The following is a 20308-nucleotide window of genomic DNA, read 5'->3' on the forward strand; positions in this document are numbered from 1 at the left end:
ACATTTGAGGAGTTTAAAATCATGTTATCACAAAATTTATATATATAGCAAGAGAGTTTTATAAAGGTAAATTTTTGGAGGGGCAGAATTCTGAGTATTTTGGCCTCGACTAGCTTCAAGATCATAAGAGTAAGCTGTTTACTCACTGAGGTACAACTTGTTCATATATGTGAGATATTATTTAATGTTAAGAATTTCTTTAAATTTTGACATTTTATATGTAGATTTAAACATTTAAGATATACATATCTTAAAATGTGTAGTGTATTTCCCACAATTTCAGGATTTAAAAAAGTTAGTAAAATGGAAACATATTCATAATATATTAGGGGAATGTTATATATGTGGCATATATACCATGGTCATTTTTTTTTTTTGGAAGCAGTATAGAGTCATTACAACATAATGTTAAAGTGCAAACTATGGATTTAGACTGATAGGTGGTTCTGTTACTTGTTATCCAAGTGATTAGGGCAGTTTACTTTTCTTCTCTGTGTTTTGATTTCCTTATTTGTAAAATGAAAATAAGAATTGTGCATCATGATGGAGGTGTGAGGATTATATGAATTAAAATTCATAGGCATTTAGAATAGGGACTGGCAAGTGGTAAGCACTGATTACATGTTAGCTGTTTATTTTTATTGTTAATCTTTTTTTTTTAAAATCCTTACCCAAGGATACATTTTTCCATTTATCTTCAGATTGAGTGGGAGGGAGGGAGGGGTGGGCAGGGGAGGGAAAGAGAGCCAGGTAAACATCGATGTGAGAGAGACATCTACTGGTCGCTTCCTGCACGACCCCAACCAGGGCTGGGGACCAAACCGCAACTGAGGTGCGTGCCCTTGATGGAAATCGGAACCCACGATTCTTTGGTCCGTGGGTCGATGCTCTAACTGCTGAGCCAAACTGGTGAGGGCTGTAATCTTTTTTTTTTTTTTTTTTTTTTTATTGATTTCAAAGAGAGAGAGAGGAAGGGAGAGGGAGAGAGAGAGATAGAATCATCAATGAGAGAGAACGTTGATTGTCCACCTCCTGTGTGCCCTCCACAGGGGATTTGGCCCACAACCTGGGCATGTGGTCTGACCAGGAATCCAACTGGTGACCTCTTGGTGCATGGGTCGACACTCATCTACTGAGTCACACCGGCTGGGCTGTAATCTTTTGTATAGGTGAATTTCAGCAAAGGAAAAATGTTTTGAAGGATAGCCACCAAAATATTGTCTCAGATGAGTAGGATTATGGATTTCTGTCTTTTTGTTTACCTCTAATTTCTTTGTTATATAATAAAGTAAAAGATAATGAAGAATAAGGTTTGGTCTGAACGTTTTTATGAAGTATTACATGGCAAAAGCTAGAATTAGTTGCTGATAAATTAGTAAGTATTTGAGTGAAATTTAATGGGCTGAAAGGTGTGATTTTGATCTTTAAATTGTATGATAAACATAGTAGAAATACAGAGGAGAAAAAGTACTAAAGGTTGTCTTGTTCAACTTTCCATCCACCTTCACATTATCCCTGACAGATGTAATATGAACATTATATTTGCAGTGACTACTTGTTTACTTTTTTAAGGTAATTTATTCAATTTAAAAGACTTGGTAGACATCTTAAGTGTTAGGAAATTTTTTTAGATTTAACTAGATCTGCCTCAGTCTAACTGCCTGACATTTATTCTAGGTATTTGGTGTGGAGCTAGGTAGGATAAATCTAATGCTTCTTTCAGAATAATGATAAAATAGAAAAGGAGTTTATTAGTAGCTCATAAGAGTTGCTGGTGGGGACAGAGAATTAGGCATGAGGTTCAGCTTCCACAGTGCTCTACACTATGCTGATGAGGAAACCTCCACTGTTGCCATTGCTTCACTGGATCCTAGAGGAAATACTTCAGTTGATGCGTTATGTTACTTATGAGCCAAGAATTGACCTTGTAATCATTGGGAAACTGTTGCTGTTCCCATCTCCTAGAGCTGGAGTCATTCATCTGTCACCATCTGCACCAGTAAAAATGGAAATAGAGTCTGTTTCTACTCAGTTCTATATATCTTATATACATAAGCCCTGTTGGCAGAGTCTGGATCACATACCTGGGTTTAATTACAAGGAAGTGTGGGAATTTGAGTTTTCTCTCTTACATTGTGGAAGCAGGACTCATAGCAATGGGATTTCCTCACATGTAGGAAGATTATGAGTACAAACCAATGAAAAGATGTTCAACATCATTAGTCATTAGGGAAATGCAAATCACAGTCACACTTGAGGTACTACTTCCCACCCACTAGGATGGCTATAATAGTGAGGGAACAAAAGGGGGGAGGGGATAACAAGGGTTGGCAAGGATGTAGAGAAATTGGAACCCTTGTACATGGCTTGTGAGAATGTACTATGATTCAGCCACTGTGGAAAACAGTTTGGAGGTTCTTCAAAATGATAAATATAGATACACCATATGACCCTGAATATTTAGTTTTATACCCAAAAGAATTGAGAACTGATTCTCAAACTAGTATATTTATATACATGTTTATAGCAGCATACATAATTCACAATAACCAAAAGGTGGAAATAGTCTAAAATGCCCATCAATGGATGAATGGATAAACAGAGTATGGTATATACAGAAAACAATATTATTCAGACATAAAAAGGAATGAAGTTCTGACACATGCTATGGTGTGAATGTACCTCCAAAACACTATATTAAATGAAAGAAACCAGATAAAAAAGGTCACATATTGTTTGATTCCACTGATGAAATACCTACAATAAATTCACAGAGCTAGAACACTAGTTGGTGGTTGCCAGTGGCTGAGGGGATGGAAGAGTGGAAACTGCTTAATGGGTAAGGAGTTTTACATTGGAGTAATGAAAATATTTTGACACTAGATAAAGTTGGTGGTTGTATAACCTTGTGACTGTACTAAATGCCACTGAATTGTTCACTTTAAAATGGTTCATTTTGTTTCAAGATGGCAGTGTAGGAGCTGAGCTTGCCCCCTTCCAAGAACACATCAAATAGACACTTATATTTAGAGCAATTCTGCCTAAGAGACAACTGAGGGCCAATGAAACAGGAAGGTGCCATAGCACATGTGCATATGGTCCCTCAACCCTGAGATTGATTCAGTGGGTATGGCAGGATGCAGTTGCACACACCTACTAGATTATGTGTGCATGTGGGGCTCCCTTACCCAGAGAGAGTGCAAAATTAGCAAAACACTGTGGTACCTACATGCAGGGCTGCCACATACAGAGAAAGTGTGGAGATAGTAGGATGCTGCTGTGTGGCATGTGGGGCTACCTGCCCTGCCTGGAGAAAGTGCAGAACTAGTAAGGTGAAGTCTTGTGAGCACATAGCATTCCCCCATACAGAGAAAGTGCGGAACTAGAAAAGTGCTGTGTTGCACACAGGGCTGCCCCATATGAACACAGTGTGGAACTGGTGGGATGCCGTAAGACTCAGGGCAGCTCTTCCCAGACCTGGCACAGGCAATAGACAAAGAAAGCAACATAGCATGCTAAATGCACATTGGGCACCCCTGCCCAGATCAGAAGGGCAAGGAAGTGCTCACACATCAGCATATCCTGCCCCAAATCTGCTCTGGACATGGACAGCCAGAATCATTGGGAGCTGCTGCACATGTGTATGCCAGACTGCTCTCCCTGGAACCCACTTCTGCTGGTCATGTGGCACACCGGGCACCCCACATGGCCTCCTTGAATGCAGCCAACCCACCCAAACCACCCAGTACATGGTCTATTCAAAGGTCACTTCTTCAAGATTGAGGGAGCTGTTTAATCTTATAGAAAAAAAAAATCACAGAAAGTCAAACAAACTGGGGCCAGAAGAATATGGCCTAAATGAAGGAACAACAACAACAAAAAAAATCCAGAGGAAAATTAATGAAATGGGGATAAGTAATTTATCTGACAAAGAATTCACTGAAGTGGTTATAAGGATGCTCAACAAACTTGAGAGTAGACTAGAGGAACTCAGTACTTCAATGAAGAGTTAGAAAATATAATAAAAAAGCAATTAGATATGAAGAGTATAATAACTGAAATGAAAAATACATCAGAAGGAATTGACAGCAGATTAGTTAATACAGAAGATCAGCTTAGTGACCTGGAAAACAGAAGGAAATCACCCAATCAGAACAGCAAAATGAAAAAAAATTTTTTTTTCTTTAAATGAGGATAGAAGAACAGCTGGAAGAACATCAAGTGCTCTAACATCCACATTATAGGGAGTCCAGAAGAGAAGAGAGAAAGGGGCAGAAAATATATTTGAAGAGATAGTGACTGAAAACTCTTTTAATCTGGGGAAGGAAACAAAGACCTAGGTTCAGAAAACAGAGAATTCCAAACAAGATGAAACCAAAGGTTTCCTCACCATGGCATATTGTAATTAAAATGGCAAAAGTTAAGGATAAAGAGACAGTCTTGAAGGTGGCAAGAAGAAAACAGAAGTCACATACTGAGAAACTCCATTTTTCAGTAGCAACTTCACAGGCCAGAAGGGATTGGCAAGAAATATATAAAGTGCTGAAAGAAAGAAACCTACAACTTTGAATATTATATCTGGCCAAATTATCATTCAGAATTGAAGGAGAAATAAAGAATTTCCCAGACAAGCAAAAAAAACTGAAGGAGTTCACCATCACTAAACTGGCTTTACAAGTAATGTTAAATGATTTTCATTATGCAGGACAAAAAGGCTGTAATCAGAAATAAGAAAATACAGAAAGAAAAAAATCTCATTGGTAAAGGCAAATATATAATAAACATAGGGAGTCAACCATACAAAAAGCTAACATGAAGGTTAAAAGACAAAAGTAGCAAATTCACATCCTGGCTGATTTAGAGCATCCTGGCGGTTAGAGCATTGGTCCACCGATCAGAGGGTTGCAGGTTCAATTCCTGGTCAAGGGCATGTTCCTGGGTTGCAGGTTCAATCCCCGATCTGGTTGGGGCACGTGCAGGAGGCAACCAGTCAATGTGTCTCTATCACATCGATGTTTCTCTCTCTTCCCCTCTTTCCCTCCCTCCCCTCCGTGCTATGTAAAAATCAATGGAAAAATATTCTCAGATGAAGATTAACAACAAAAGGTAGCAAAATCAACTATAACTACAACAAATAGGGGATACACAAAACAAAAAGATATAACACAATATGTCAAAAATGTAAAGCATGGAGAGGGCAGTAAAAATATAGTGTTTGTAGCCCTGGCCAGTTTTGCTCAGCGGTTATAACTTCGGCTTGCAGACCAAAGGGTCATGGGTTTGATTCCTGGTCAAGGGCACATACCTAGGTTTCAGGTTTGATTCCTGGCCTGGTTGAGGTCACGCAGGAGGCAACCAATTAGTGTTTCTTTCACATCAGTGTTTCTCTCTGTCTGTCTGTCTGTCTCTTTCTTTATTTCCCTTTATTTCCTTGTCCCTCTGCTTTTTCCCCATCCCTCTGTTTCTGACCTCCCCCCCCCCCACTCTATCTAAAAATCAGTGAAAAATTATCCTTGGGTAAGGATTAATAATAACAAAAAATAGTGTTTGTGGAATGCATCTGAACTTAATTAAACACCAACTTAAAAGACTACTATAGATATAGATGGATATATATGGACCTCATTGTAACCACAAAATAAAAATCTACGAAAGATACAAAAAAATGAAGAGAAAAAAGAAATAAAACACTAAATAAAACTAGCAAATCAAAAGATATCAAAAGAAGAAGAAAGGAACAGAGAAGAAAAATGACAACAACCAAAGTAGCAATAAGCACATGCCTGTCAATAATTATTTTAAATGTAAGTGGAATAAATGCTCTAATCAAAAGACATAGGTGGGATTTCTGGTAAAGATGGTGGCATAGGTAAACAAAGTACTCGCCTCCTCCCACAACCACATCAAAATTACAACTAAACTACAGAACAACCATCATTCAGAACCGCCTGAAATCTAGCTGAATGGAAGTCCTACAACTACAAAATTAAGGCATAGAAGGGCTGGTCCCACAACCATGGATGGTGATAAAAATCAGGAGGGATACCTCGGCTGTGAAAGTCCTCCCTGAGGAGTGAGGGGTCCCCGTCCCACACCAGGCATCCCAGTTTAGGATTCCAGTGCCAGGAAGAGAAGTCCCCATACCTTCTGGCTATAAAAACCAGTAGGAATTGAGGCTGAGAGAGGCTGAGGCTGCTAGAGCCCCAGGCAGTTCCTCTTAAAGGGCCAATTGCATCGAGGTACTTGGACTATCTCCCTCGAGGCTCCAGCATGGCGGAGGCAGCTTGAAGGCACCAGAGTGTACAGGGAAGAACTTAGTTTGGCATTGGGGCGAGAGCTGGAGAGGCAACTTTCTCCCAGACTGTGATGTGAACATGGTTATGTTTAACATCCCACAGCTCCCTTAAACTGTCCTGTTTTTTAATTACTTTCATGCTGTTGAGTGTCTTTATAATTATTACTCTGAACTCTCTATGTGATAAATTGCTTATCTCCTTTTCATTTAGCTCTTGTTCTGGAGAATTATCTTGTTCTTTTCATTTGGGGCTTGTTCTTTGCCTCCCCATTTTGGCTGCCTGTTTTGGTTTATTTATATGATCATGTAGATCATCTATGACTCCCAATCGTGGTAGAGTGGCCTTGTATTAGGTGAACTGTGGGATCCAGTGGCGCAGTCTCCCTGATCACCTGACCCTTGATTGCTATTGGCCTGTTTGTGCTTGGGCTTGACCCTCAGGCTAGCTGACAGTGAGGCTCAATTCCCAACACAGCGTGCAGGCTGCAGTGCATATATTTATCACACAAAGCGGAATTTGCTTCAGTAGGGTTTGGTGCCTGCTTGTATCTTCCTGTGGATATGCTGCTCATGAAGCTTATTAGATCATGCTCTGTTGTTGTCTGAAGCTGGCCACTGGGTTTATTGGTTTTGGGTCTATTTGGAGGGTCTCTGGTACAGGCCAGTGCCAGATGCTGTTTGTGACTGGCCCTTAGTACCCTGTTTGGAGCTATCATAGCTTGTGGCTCCCTCTGCTGGGTCTAGGTGCATGTGAAAAGAACCAAGCTCTTGACCAAGTTCTGCTTTTACTAACACCTCAAGTTGTAGTCCTCAGCAGGATATAAACTCTACAGAGTGACTCCAGAGGGTTTCCAGTGAGTAGCGCAATTGCTTCCCCCTCCATGTTAAAGCTGCATTAATGGGAAAGCTCTGCCTGATAAAGATGGCTTCTGCAGCATGGGGGAATGACTCAGCACAGGGATCCTGGATATTATGAAAAACAACCAGTCGGAAATGAAGAATGACATAGCAACAATAAAGAATACACTGGAAGGAATAAACAGTAGATTAGAGGACACCAAGGACCAGATCAGCAAATTAGAAGAAAGGACAGAAAAAAATTGCTCCATCAGAGAACCAAAAAAAATCTTGTTGATTTTTTCCCCTCTAAATATTTCTTCAAGTCATCCATTTTTTCACCCCTCCTGCTACTATCATTGTCTGGTCTTCATCATTGTTAGCTTAGATTATTGCAATAGTCTCCTAATTTTTCTTCAGTTTTTCTATTTTTCACTAATGTGCAGCCAGTTTTAGTTTTTAAAAGTACACATGTGATGTTTGAATCCAGTTATTCACTAGGTATGTGACTGTGGGCAAGTTCCCAAGTCTCTCCTAACCTTACTTTCCTCATCTGTAAAATGGTTATAATAATTCTTACCTCATGTGATTGTTATAAGAATTTAATGTAGTAATGTGCGCTTGGCACATGGCAAGCCTTTGATAAATACTAGTGATCATGATGGCAATTGTGCTCTGCTCAAAACTTTACAGTGGCTCCTTATGCCTTTAAAGTCCATTGAAACTCGTGCCACACTTTCTTAAGGTCCTTTGTGCTTCAGTCTCCTTAATTCCTCAAATGTGCCATGCCCCCTCCTTTTTAGGGTCTTCACATAAGTTGTTCTCTCCTTGTAGGAAAGTGTCTTTAAATGGTTAACAAAAGTTAACTCATTCTTTAAATCTCATTTAGTTCCCAAATTACTTTCTTAGGTCAACTTTCCCTGGACCTCCCAAGGTGGGTCAGATCTTTTTATGTGTTCTCTTATTACCTTGAATTTGTAGCTTCTATCCCTGTTTGCAATTATAATCGTGTGTGTGTATATGTACATTTTGATTAATGACTATCTTATCTACTGTTATTTATCTTACCTGCACTTATGTGTACACAGATCATGTTTATTATGGCTACCTACCATAGTATCTCTAGCAAGGAGCATAATGCCTGACACATAATGGCTACTAAAATATTCTTCCAAGAGTGAGCAATTATACTTTATAATTTTTTTTCTCTGTCCTTCAATATTTGGTTAAATAAGTAGCGTTATTTAAAATGCCAATATTCCCTATACCATGAGGATCAAAGAACTTGTAAAAACTGTAAGAAAAAAGAACTATGGGAGCATCTATCCAAGTTCATATGTATAGTTTAAAAATATTTTAAACAGTAGTACCTGAACCAGGAATTCCTCTATGACTCTTATTTTTCAAATACCTGATACAAAAGGAAATGTATTTGTTTATTTTCTTTTTTTGCAATAAATATGAAAGGGACAAGGGGAAAACTATTGAAGCTATTGATCATTGTTGTTTTCAAATCTTTAGGGTCCTTATCTCGAAAATAGCTTTATGGGAACCTTTGAGATAAAAATTTTGGCATTAAGATTAAAGTGGTTGCTTTTTGTGGGGATTCTTAGGGTAAGATGCCATTTTAGGATATAGGGTGAGAAGAGGAGAGAAATTAAAATTCTTCTCAATCTTTTCTGTTTCTTCTTGCATTCCTCTTTCAGAGAGAGAAGATTCTATGGTTAGAATTTTTTCTTTGTTAAAAAAATTCTCATGCCTCCAAAATGAAGCTAGGGCTTTGTAGACTAAAGCAGTTTCATAATTAATAACTTTCTTTTAAAATACTCTGCCTTTATTCCTTATGGATGGAATTGAATACACAATCATTTTGCTTTTTTTTTTAAAGCAACTTAATCCATTTCCACAAAAAGTTTCCTCCTAGGAAAATGGTTATATGGTAGCATGTTAAAGTCCCCTACTATTTATTACTGTATTATTGTTGATCTCTCCCTTTTTGTTTGTCAGAATTTGCTTTTTATATTTAGGTGCTTCTACATTGGATACGTAGATGTTTAAGGGTTATAACCTTTTGTTAGTTTGATCCCTTTATCATTATGAAATGTTATTTATCTCTTGTTATAGTCTTTGTTTTAAAGTCTATTTTATTTAATATCTGATATAATTATTGATATACCAGCCCTTTTTTCATTTCAATTTGCACGAAATATCTTTTTCCATCCCTTACTTTCAGTTTGAGTCTTATACCAGGCTGTGTTTATAGCAGTCTATGTTTATAGCAGGCTGTGTTTATAGACGGTCACATAGGTTTTAACACTTTGTAAATTTGCTACAGTTTTTACTCCTTGCATGTTTATGTTTTTGCCAGCTTTTTTACTTCTTTTGTGTGTGTGTTTATAGTTCTTAATTTATTGTTGTATTTATACACTATCTTCTTACTTTTGCCTTTTAGTGTTTGTACTACCAATATCGTTGGTTGATCCACTGCTTTTGCTAAATGTTTTCCTTTGTTATTGAGAATTCTTTGTTCCAATACTTTTCAAGTCATATTTTTTATCTTTTCTTCTTAAAGAAGTATTTTTTATCCTCACCCAAGGACATTTTTTGTTCAGATAGAGTAGGAGGTAGAGAGAGGGAGGGAGAGAGAGAAACATCAACGTGAAAGGGACACATCAAGTGGCTGCCACCTGCATGACCTAACCAGGGCTGGGGACAAACTGCAACCGAGGTATGCGCCTTTAGTGGGAACGAAACCTGGGTCTCTCTGGACCGCAGGCCAATGCTCTAACCACTGGGCCAAACTGGCCAGGGCTTAAAGAAGTATTTTTAACATTTTTTTTTCCAATACTGGTTTAGTGGTAATGAACTTGGTAGCTTTATTTTGTCTAGGAAACTCTATCTTTTCTTCAATTCTAAATAATAGCCTTGCTGTGTAGAGCAGTCTTTGTTGTAGGTCCTTGCTTTCATCACTTTGACTATTTTATGCCAATCCCTTCTGGATTGCAAAGTTTCTGTTGAGAAATTTGCTCATAGTCTTACTGGAGCTCCTCTGTATATATAACTGTTTTTCTCTTGCTGTTTTTAAATTCTCTCTTTGTCTTTAACCTTTAGCATTTTAATTATGATTTGTCTTGGTTTGGGCCTCCAGTTTAGGGAAGTTTTCAGTCGTTATTTCTTCAAATGGGTTTTCAATCCCTTGCTCTCTCCTCCTGGTACCTTTATGATGCGAATATTGGTATGCTTGATATTATCTTAGGAGTCGCATAAACTGTACTTATTTTTAGAAACAAATTGTTTTTGCTGTTCCTATTAGTCATTTTCCACAACCTTGTCTTCCAAATTGCTGATTCGATCCTCTGCTTCATCTGATTTGATATTTCTTTCTCGTGTATATTTCTTTTCAGATATTGTATTCTTCAGTTATGATTGGTTCTTTTTTATGATTTATATGTCCTTTTTATGTTTACTATCTGTTTGTTGAAGTTCTAACTGAGTTCATCTATTCTTTTTTTTTTTTTTTTTTATCCTCACCCGAGGACATTTTTCCATTTTTTGTACAGATAGAGTGGGAGGGAGAGAGAGGAAGAGAGAGAGAGAGAGAGGGAAACATCGATGTGAAAGGGACACATTGAGCGGCTGCCACCCGCACGACCAACCAGGGCCGGGGACAAACTGCAACCAAGGTAAATGCCCTTAGCGGGAACCAAACCCAGGTCTCTCTGGACCGCAGGTGGACGCTCTAACCGCTGAGCCTAACTGGCCAGGGCGAGTTCATCTATTCTTTAATTTCATGAAGAATCCTTATAACCATTGGTTTGAACTCTGCATCTGGTGTATTGCTTGCCTCCATTTCGTCTAGTGTTTATTTTTTTCTGGAGTTTTGTTCTGTTCTTTCATTTGGGATGCATTTCTTTGTCTTCTTATTTTGGCTTACTCCCTGTTTTTGTTTTTTATTTATTTGGTAGGTCTGCTATGTCTCTTGTACTTGACAGAGGCACCTTATGTATAAGTTGACCTGTGGGGCCAAGTAGTTCATTCTTTCTGGTCATCTGAGTTGGGTTCTTCATGAGTGTTCCTTGTGTGGGTTGTGTGTGCCCTACTGTTTTGACTGAGCCTTGATTGCTGCTGACTCATCAGTGGGTGTGATTGACCATCAGACTGATATGCTGTGAGGGCTGGTTGTGACTACAACAGACAAGCTGTTTGGTATCTAACCCCTTAGAGTGGGAGTCACTTTAGTGGGGCTTTGGTGTCAGTCACTTTCATCCTTTAGGAGCATTGTTTTTGGAGCTGGGTGAGTGGTACGCTGGTGTGGTGTGGTCTCTAGAGACTTTTGGGAGATGGTTTGGTGCAGGCCTAGGTCAGCTGATGCTTGTATCTGGCTTGGGGCCTCTTGGTAGTAGCTACATGATCTGCAGTTGGTTGCCACTTTAACTGCACTTGAGGCACCTGGGAGAGGCTCTGTTGTGAACGGAGGCCGACTGTCACTTTCTGTGGGTTGGCCTAGGTGGGCACCACAATATGAGCTGAGGCCAGCTGTCACTTGTGCCAGGGTTGCGGCTGCTTAGTTGAAACTGTGTCTCAGCTCAAGATGGCTGCTGCTTATGCCAGGTTTGGAGCCACCTGATGGCAGTTGCAGTGCAATTTTAGACCTGTTGCTCCTTCTACTCTGCTTGGGCTGCTTATTAAGAGCTATAAGGCACACTGAGGCCAGCCACTGCTTGTTTAGGCATTGTGCACCTTTGAGAGATTTTGGAAAGGTGTATAGTATGATCTGAAGCAGGTCGCTCCTGTAGAGGAGTCTAGAAGGTCAAACTTAGTGGGTGAGTTAGGTGAGGTGGAATCTCAAGGAATCATCAGGGTAGGGTGAGTGGTTTTAGCCAGGTTAATGGAGAGCACAGACTTGGCTCTTGCTTATACTGTGTTGGCTGGTAGATGGATAGCTCCACAAAGGAACAGTGGCACCTACCAGCATTTCTGTCCCCAGAGAGAGTTGCTCTAACCCCTGCTCTTCCAGCCCTTACCCTGAAGTTTTTTCATTAAATCCTCCTTGTATGTCCCTGGTCCTTCTTGAGCTGCTGCCCTTGCACTGGAGCTTAGAACAAGTGAATTTCTGAGCTAGTGAGTCTGTTTGTGGGTTTTTAAAGAGATTTACCTCAGTCTCCAGCTGCTTCCTATCCTTTGTGGATGCAGTGAATGCTGATTTTCACAGCCAGATGTTATGGGGACTCCTCTTTCTTACACTGACATATCCCAAGTTGGGGAACCTCATGTGGGGCTGGGACCTTTTGCTCCTCATGGGGAGCCTCTGCAGCCTAGATATCCCTCTTGATTCCCAACCACCGCATCGTGGCTATGGGACCTGCCTGTTCCACATCTCTGCCCCTCCTACCAGTTTCAACATGGCTTCTTTACATCATTAGTTTTAGGGGTTCTGTTCAGCTAATCTTCAGCTGGTTCTCAAGGGTGGTGATTTTATAATTTAGTTGTAATTTTGTTGTGGTCATGGGAGTAGGCGAGCACAGTGTTACCTACTCTACCATTTTCACTGGAAGCCTCTAGATTTTATCTTTATAGGAAAGTATATTACTAAAAATATATGTTGAACAGAGATGCGAATAATTATGGTCTGTTCATTCTGGTTTACTGATGTTGTTGTATATGTTTTATGGTATTTTCTTCCCCCGGAGAGAATTATTTCTGTAAATAATTTTGTTGGGCTTCATCTCAACTTTAAATTTTTTGGTAATAGTATATGTGAAAGCATCTTAATAGCTCTGTATATGAATGCTTTTCTCCATAAGATTGTAAGGTTATAATCTTTTTGTACTCTTTTCAATATCAGACTTTCTTCTTCTGTCTCTCTGGAGGAAAAGGAAGGGGGAATAATGAAGAAATTCTATAGCTTCTGATAAGCTTTGGGTACACAGTGACTTTAGTGCTGATATAGCTCTGCTTGACACAGACATGAACCCCTATCAACAGGACTTACATGCAGCTGAATGTCAGCAGGGACTGCCTTCACACAGCCAAGCATCTTGTCTACAATGTCTGTTTATTCAGAAGAATCCACTTCCAATAATGGCATTGCCACTGTTGGCTGTTAACACTTCATAGCTGATTGGTTGCACCTATCTCTGTTTGCTTTACCCTTCTTTCTTGTTGTTGAGTCATTTACTAGTATTTAAGTGACTAGATTTGGGAATTTTGTTAACTTCATTTACTTTTGTTGCAGGTGTTTGAAAATTTTGGATTGTAGAGAATTAGGAAAGAAGTTAGCTTGACACTTAAAATGCTGCTGGAATGAACACTATTTTTATGATTCATTGTAGTTCTGCAATGGCTCTGTTACTGCTGAGCATTCTCAAGTTTTAAACACTGTAGAAATGTTTGTTATAGCATCCTTTTGCTGGTCAGTTACTTTTAAGATGAAAAAAAACCCTTATTTTGATGTTATTTTTAATGGAATGAATCTCTTCAATCTTGACAGGGCTTAGTATGGTATTTTTACTTTCATAATTTCTCATTGGGGTGCTATCTTTTCTTCCTGTACTTTTCTTCCTCCGCCAATTCCTTCCTCCTCTTTCTGCTTTTCTTTCTTTCAGATTGGGAAATCAGGCTTTCTAGAGGAGATGATGCCTGATCTAAGAATGAAAGGACAGGTAGGGTTTAGGTAGGCATGAAAGAGAGGGAGAGGGCAGAGACTTCATAAGAGGTTAAGGTGTAAATAATAAATAGTATGTGGTTAGGGTAACCAAAAGCTATTTGGAATTTCTAGAACTTGTATTAAAAGCAGTTTATTGCCCTGGCCGGTTTGGCTCGGCGGTTAGAGCGTTGGCCCATGGTCCAGAGAGACCTGGGTTCAGTTCCCGCTAAGGGCACGTACTTCAGTTGCAGTTTGTCCCCTGCCCTGGTTGGGGTTGTGTGGATGGCAGCCAGTTGATGTGTCTCTCTCACATCGAAGATGAATGCAAAAGTATCCTTGGGTGAGGATAAAAAGAAAAAAATAGCAGTTTATTATTACTTGAGTTGTTGATTATCTTGATGAACCCATATATATTACAACCTTAGGATTTTCCCATTTTTATAGCATTTTTGTTTGTTCTTTAACTTCCATTCTTGATTGTGCTAGCCTAGCAATAGATATTCTTATTTTTTCTGGATTCAATAGCAGAGAGTAGCTGCTAGCTAAAATTCTAGTGTAATTTCTTATTTATTTTCTTGACTCCAATATCTTTTTTTTTTTTTAGATGAGAATAAGCTCAAAGTAAAGGGTGAGAATGTTAACCAATTTAGTTAGTCTATCCTTTTGAGTTCTGGTGTGGTTGTTTCTTGCATTGTAGTGTGTCTCTTGATGTTGTTTAAATTTGTCTGGGAACTTGGCTTTAGTGTAATATTTGAGAGTTTACAGTGTGCTTTGTTGTACAGGAAATAAATCTTTGTCATCAATTGAAAGACAACTAGGCTAACTATCAGAAGAAAGGAATTACCTTAGAGGCTCTTTCTCTGTCTCAGTTTCTGGGGTTCAGACTCATTAAATTATCAAGTGTCTTCTAAAATACTAGAAATTAGAACATTTTCTTTTCATACTAAAGATTTATAAGTCCAGCTCATAGTGATCTTATAGGTTTTAAACTTTATTTGAATATACTACATATAGAATAAGTGTTTTATGTGTGTCCCATTTTTCTGTTTTGAAAATTCTTCTTAATTTAAAATGTATAATAGGGTATAGTGCAGGTGAGTGAGAATGTGTATATAATTGTTGTGTTTTACCAATTTGTAAACTTTGTTTTTAGACAGGAACTCTTATGCTTTTTGTGTGCTTTGTATGGTACTAAAAGTGTGAAAGATTCTTGTTGACTGTTAATTATCTGAAAATACCTTCCTTTACTTCAGATCAAATATAAATAACCTCAATATATAATTAACCTTTTTTATTAGGATTGTGTTTTATATTTTGGCCAGATTAAATTTAAGATGGATTTGTGTTAGCTGGTAAAGAAGTAATTCATTGTATTAGAGGGGAAAGATAAAATTTTCCAGAGTACTGGTTTGCATCTATTGTCCAGTAGCCATTTACTTTCAAAACAGTTTCTCAAAATTTGTTTTGTCAGTCTTTCATCAAAAATTTGAATACTGATTATACCAAGTGCTGTGTTGTACCTCAGAGTAAAAAGCTGATAATAGTAAGTCCTAGAAAGTTTTTATTGAAGACACACACAAAGATATAAATTGCAGATCAGACTGATAAGTGCTATTCTTATACAGGACTGTTTTAGCACAGATTACAGCATCAAATAGCCTGAGGAAGCTGGAAGCTTGACTTAGATGACTTCAGTAAGAATTTAAGAGCTCTTTTGCATCTTGAATTAATGAAGTTTATATATTTACATGTTTCAGAAAAAAAAATTGTCCTTAATTGAACATAATAGGGTACAATACTGCTAATTTTCCAACTAGTCATTTTGACAAATCATGCATTCAGTTCTCTGTGATGTATTATTTGTTGTAATGATGACCATTTTCATGTATCCATAATATTCTTTTTTTCTAACTAAAAGTTTTAGAACTCAGGATAAATTGGATCAAAGCATTCTTTTTTTTTTTAATTAATTTATTTTTGTCACAGATGTTTCTCCTGTTTTCTACATTGACACCATCCTCCCTATCTCCCCCTACCCCGTCCCCAGCTTTGTTGTCTCTGTTCATCGGTTATGTGTACATGCATATAAATTCTTTAGTTTATCTCTTCCCTCCCCCTCCCCCCCTCCTCTGAGGTTTGTCAGTCTGTACCCTACTTCCACATCTCTGGGTTTACCCTGTTACTCATACTGTTATGTTCATTATATTCCACAAATAAGTGAGATCATGTGCTACATGTCTTTCACCGACTGGCTTATTTCACTTAGCATAATACTCTCCAGGTCCCTCCATGTTGTCTCAAAGGATAAGAGATCTTTCTTTCTTACAGCTGCATAGTATTCCATTGTGTATATGTACCACAGCTTTTTTTTTATCCACTCATCTATTGTTGGACACTTTTTTAAAGCTTTGAATGATTACCTTTGAGTAATACTAGTTTCAGTGGACTGGGAGAATTGCTTTGTTTTGAATCTAAGCTCTGTCACTTACTGTGTCATCTTGGCCAAGTTATTTAAATCTCTGTAAGCCTAGTGTTATCATCAACAAAATTGAAATAATAGTATATGTCTCATAGTGAGGATTAAATAAATTAACACATAAAAAGTGCTTGGCATCCCAGCCAGTGTGGCTCAGTGGTTGAGTGTCAACCCATGCACCAAGAGGTTGCCAGTTCCATTCCTGGTCAGGGCACATGCCCAGGTTGTGGGCCAAATCCTCAGTGGGGTGGACATGCAGGAGGCGGCTGGTTGATGTTCTCTCTCATTGATGTTTCTGTTCTCCCTCTCCCTTCCTTTCTCTCTAAAATCTATAAAGAAAAAAATTTATGTGAAAAAAAGTGCTTGGCACAATCTGGCATGTAGAAAGTACTCATTAAATACTAGTAGTTATTATTTAATGTGTAAATATAATGGTAAATTATTAAAAGTCATATTATGTTTTGATGTCTTTTGTTTTTTATTTGGTGAAATTTTTTTTTTTTTTATCCTCACCTGAGGACATTTTTCTATTTTTTATTCAGATAGAGCGGGAGGGAGAGAGAGGAAGAGAGAGAGAGAGAGAGAAACATCGATGTGAAAGGGACACATTGTGTTGCTGTCACCCACATGACCCAACCAGGGCCGGGGACAAACCACAACCGAGGTACATGCCCTTAGCGGAACCGAACCCAGGTCTCTGGACCACAGGCTGACACACTAACTGCTGAGCCAAACCGTCCAGGGCTGGTGAAATTTTTTATATGATGTATTTGTATTCGTGTGGATTTCCTATGTCTTTTCCCTACCCTCTCCTCAGTTCTGTGTAGTAATACCTTAGTTACTTTGAACAGTGTCTTTATTTTGTCATGGCTTATGCAAAGTGAGGAGCTGCCATACTTGTTTCCTTTTGGAAATAAACACAAGTTACAAATTACTGATATTTTACAGATTACTTCAATTATTTTTTAAGTCAATGTAATACCTAGTAACGTGAATACTGATTGGCCAAATGCAGAGTTTTGAGAGCCCTGCTGGTTACTTTCTGACTCCCCAGTCTGCTCTGTTTTTTGCTTCTTGAGGAAGAAAGCTGATGTGGGATTTTCTTTTTTGTCTTGTTTCTAGCACATGCAAATGACAATTCAGGCTCTACAGGATGAATTACGGATCCAAAGGGACCTGAACCAGCTGTTTCAGCAAGATAGTAGCAGCAGGACTGGTGAACCTTGTGTGGCAGAGCTGACAGAGGAGAACTTCCAGAGGCTACATGCTGAACATGAAAGACAGGCCAAAGAGCTGTTTCTTCTTCGAAAGACTCTAGAGGAAATGGAACTGCGTATTGAGACTCAGAAGCAAACCCTGAATGCTCGGGATGAATCCATCAAGAAGCTTCTAGAAATGTTGCAGAGCAAAGGACTTTCTGCCAAGGCTACTGAAGAAGACCATGAGAGAACAAGACGACTGGCAGAAGCAGAGATGCATGTCCACCACCTAGAAAGCCTTTTGGAACAGAAGGAAAAAGAGAACAATATGTTGAGAGAGGTGAGTGACCATTTTTTTCAGTTGTTATAACTTACTTTTTATCATGATTAGCACCTTAGTCTAGATAAATTTATATGCTCTACTGAGCTAGTGGAAGGGAATTTTTTCTTTGGTTTTTAAGTGGTTCACTGGTTTCCATTCTGATTTGCTCTCTCTTTCTTTTTTTCTTAAATCCTCACCCGAGTTCATTTTTTGCATTTATCTTCAGAGCGGGAGGGAGAGGGGGAGGAAGAGAGAGAGAGAGAGAGAAACATTGATATATGAGAGACACATCGACTGGGTTGCCACCCACAAGATCCCAAACGGGTCCGGGGACAAACTGCAACCGAGGTACATGCCCTTAGTGGGAACCAAACCTGGGACTCTCTGGTCTGAGGGCCGGTGCACTCACCACTGAGCAAAACCGGCCAGGGCTGCTCTCTTGTTTGGGATGACATTTACTGGGATATATACTGGCTTGGAAAAACTCTGAATCTTTTATTCCCATCTCCTGGTTTCTGTAGACTCATTTTGTTGCTAGAGGGGCATGGAATCTTCTTTATTTGTAACACATCTTTTGATTTGTTCAGAGAGATGCACACAACAAAACCAGAATTGGAGCAGCAACTATTACTCATTTTAAAAATATTAATATAAGAGAAAGTAAACAGTAACTTCAGTTTAGGTGTTTTCATAAAGTCCTTGGCAGCAGTAACAGATGTTTGCCTTGTGGTTTCCATGGAAACTGTTGCCTTGCTGTAAAATATAAGTGATAAAAATCATTTGCCGCCACGGGGGCATAGCTAGGATGACATATTAGCACACTGTCACTTATTTTTTAGAGAGTAAACTCAGACTTCAGCTGGCCACTGTGACTATTGATAATTTTTCACTTTTTTAGATAATGCTACATTTTAAGATGGCATAGATAATCTTTTATTGAATTAAAAAAGTTGACAGCTGTGTATGTGTCAGAGACTTCAGATAACTTTCAGATTGGATAGGGAAAAAAAGAACTTAGAATTGTGTTAGTGCTAGTGTAATTCCTTTCTAAATGAAGTGTGAAGAAGGAGGTTGGAAAAATGAAATATTCCTCAAAAGAATACTTTTAAATTTATATTTTGTTCTATAATATCTTCCTTTGCAAAAAATCTGATTTTTTTAAAAATTCAACACCAGAGGATATTTTTCCATTGATTTCTAGATAGAATGGAAGGAAGGGAAGGGGGGCGGGGAGAAAGAGAGAGACACATGTAGAAAAGACACATCAATTGGTTGCCTCCTGTATGACCCTGACCAGAGCTGGGGATTGAACCCGCAACCCAGGTATGTGCCCTTGACCAGGAATCAAACCCGCAACCCCTCGATCTGCAGGCTGATGGTCTAACCGCTGAGCAAAACTGGCCAGGGCAAAAATCTATAATATTTTAAGTGAGGACATTTTTATTTTTGAAAAAGAAATTCACTGTTTTTTAAGCAATTCACAGAAAAAATCCATTGTAGTTTCTTACTGTAAAATTCGAAAATAGAATAGCAAAAACTTTAGACCCAGGGTATCTTTACTTAGTGATAACTGTTAATTTTAATTATATGTAGATTTTTAGTCATTTTTATTATGTATACATTCTTTCATCATTTCTATATTTATTTTCCTTAAAAAGATTGCAAGCTGTTCATCAGTATTATCTAATATAACTTTTTGTGATGATAGAAATATTCTCTATCTGCACAGTCCAATATGGCAGCCACTAGTCACTTGTGACTATTTAGCCACAGTCCAATGTGGCTAGCATGACTGAGGAGCTGACTTTAAAACTTTAACATTAAATTTAATTAGTCAAATTTAAATTTAAGTATCTACATGCAGCTAGTGGCTACTGTATTAGATAGTGCAGCAATGCATAATGTACTGTCACCTGCTTTTCTTAATAATTTGTCTTGACTTTGTCAGTACATGTAGAGTTTTGTAATTTCAAATACATTTATAATGTTTCATTGCATTTATTTGAATGTCTCTTACTGTTGAACATTTAGACACAGTTGTATTATGAAACTGCTGCACTATCCTTAATCATATATCCCTGTACATTAATTTGTAAGGATAAATTCCTATAAATAACTTTGCTCAAAGAGTGTCTACACTTTTGAAACTTTGAATAATCTTGTCTTTTACAATGATTAGACCAGTTGATCCTCCGAACAGCATATACTAGATTCTTATAATTAACCTGTAGTAGTGCATATGCTGTGCTCTTCAAATTACTACAGCATACAGTACTGTTTTAGAAAAATTTCTGTTAATTTCTATGTTATAGGCACATCCTATGTTTCTTTCAGTTTATTTTTTCATTTTTAAATTATTTTGCATTTTATTTTATTATTATTTTTAATAGTTTTACTTTATTTTTTCCATCACCTTTTATCCACTCTATGACCTCTACCATCATCCCCTTCCACCCCTGAAATTACCATTCTGTTGTTCATGTACAGAGGCAACCAATTGATGTTTCTCTCTCCCTCCTTCCTTCTCTTTCCC

The 20308-nt window shown here is 38.3% G+C and overlaps 1 protein-coding gene across 1 annotated transcript in view; it reads left to right on the forward strand.

The window, feature by feature from the left end:
- Positions 1–20308, forward strand: part of ERC1 (ELKS/RAB6-interacting/CAST family member 1) — a 489747-nt gene that overhangs the window by 41639 nt on the left and 427800 nt on the right. The window contains exon 3 of the mRNA XM_036251762.1: positions 17377–17793. Coding sequence (XP_036107655.1) covers positions 17377–17793 — 417 coding nt within the window. The remainder of the gene's footprint in view (positions 1–17376; positions 17794–20308) is intronic.

The sequence above is a fragment of the Molossus molossus genome, unplaced genomic scaffold (genome assembly GCF_014108415.1).
Source record: "Molossus molossus isolate mMolMol1 unplaced genomic scaffold, mMolMol1.p scaffold_m16_p_10, whole genome shotgun sequence".
Taxonomy (NCBI): Eukaryota; Metazoa; Chordata; class Mammalia; order Chiroptera; family Molossidae; genus Molossus; species Molossus molossus.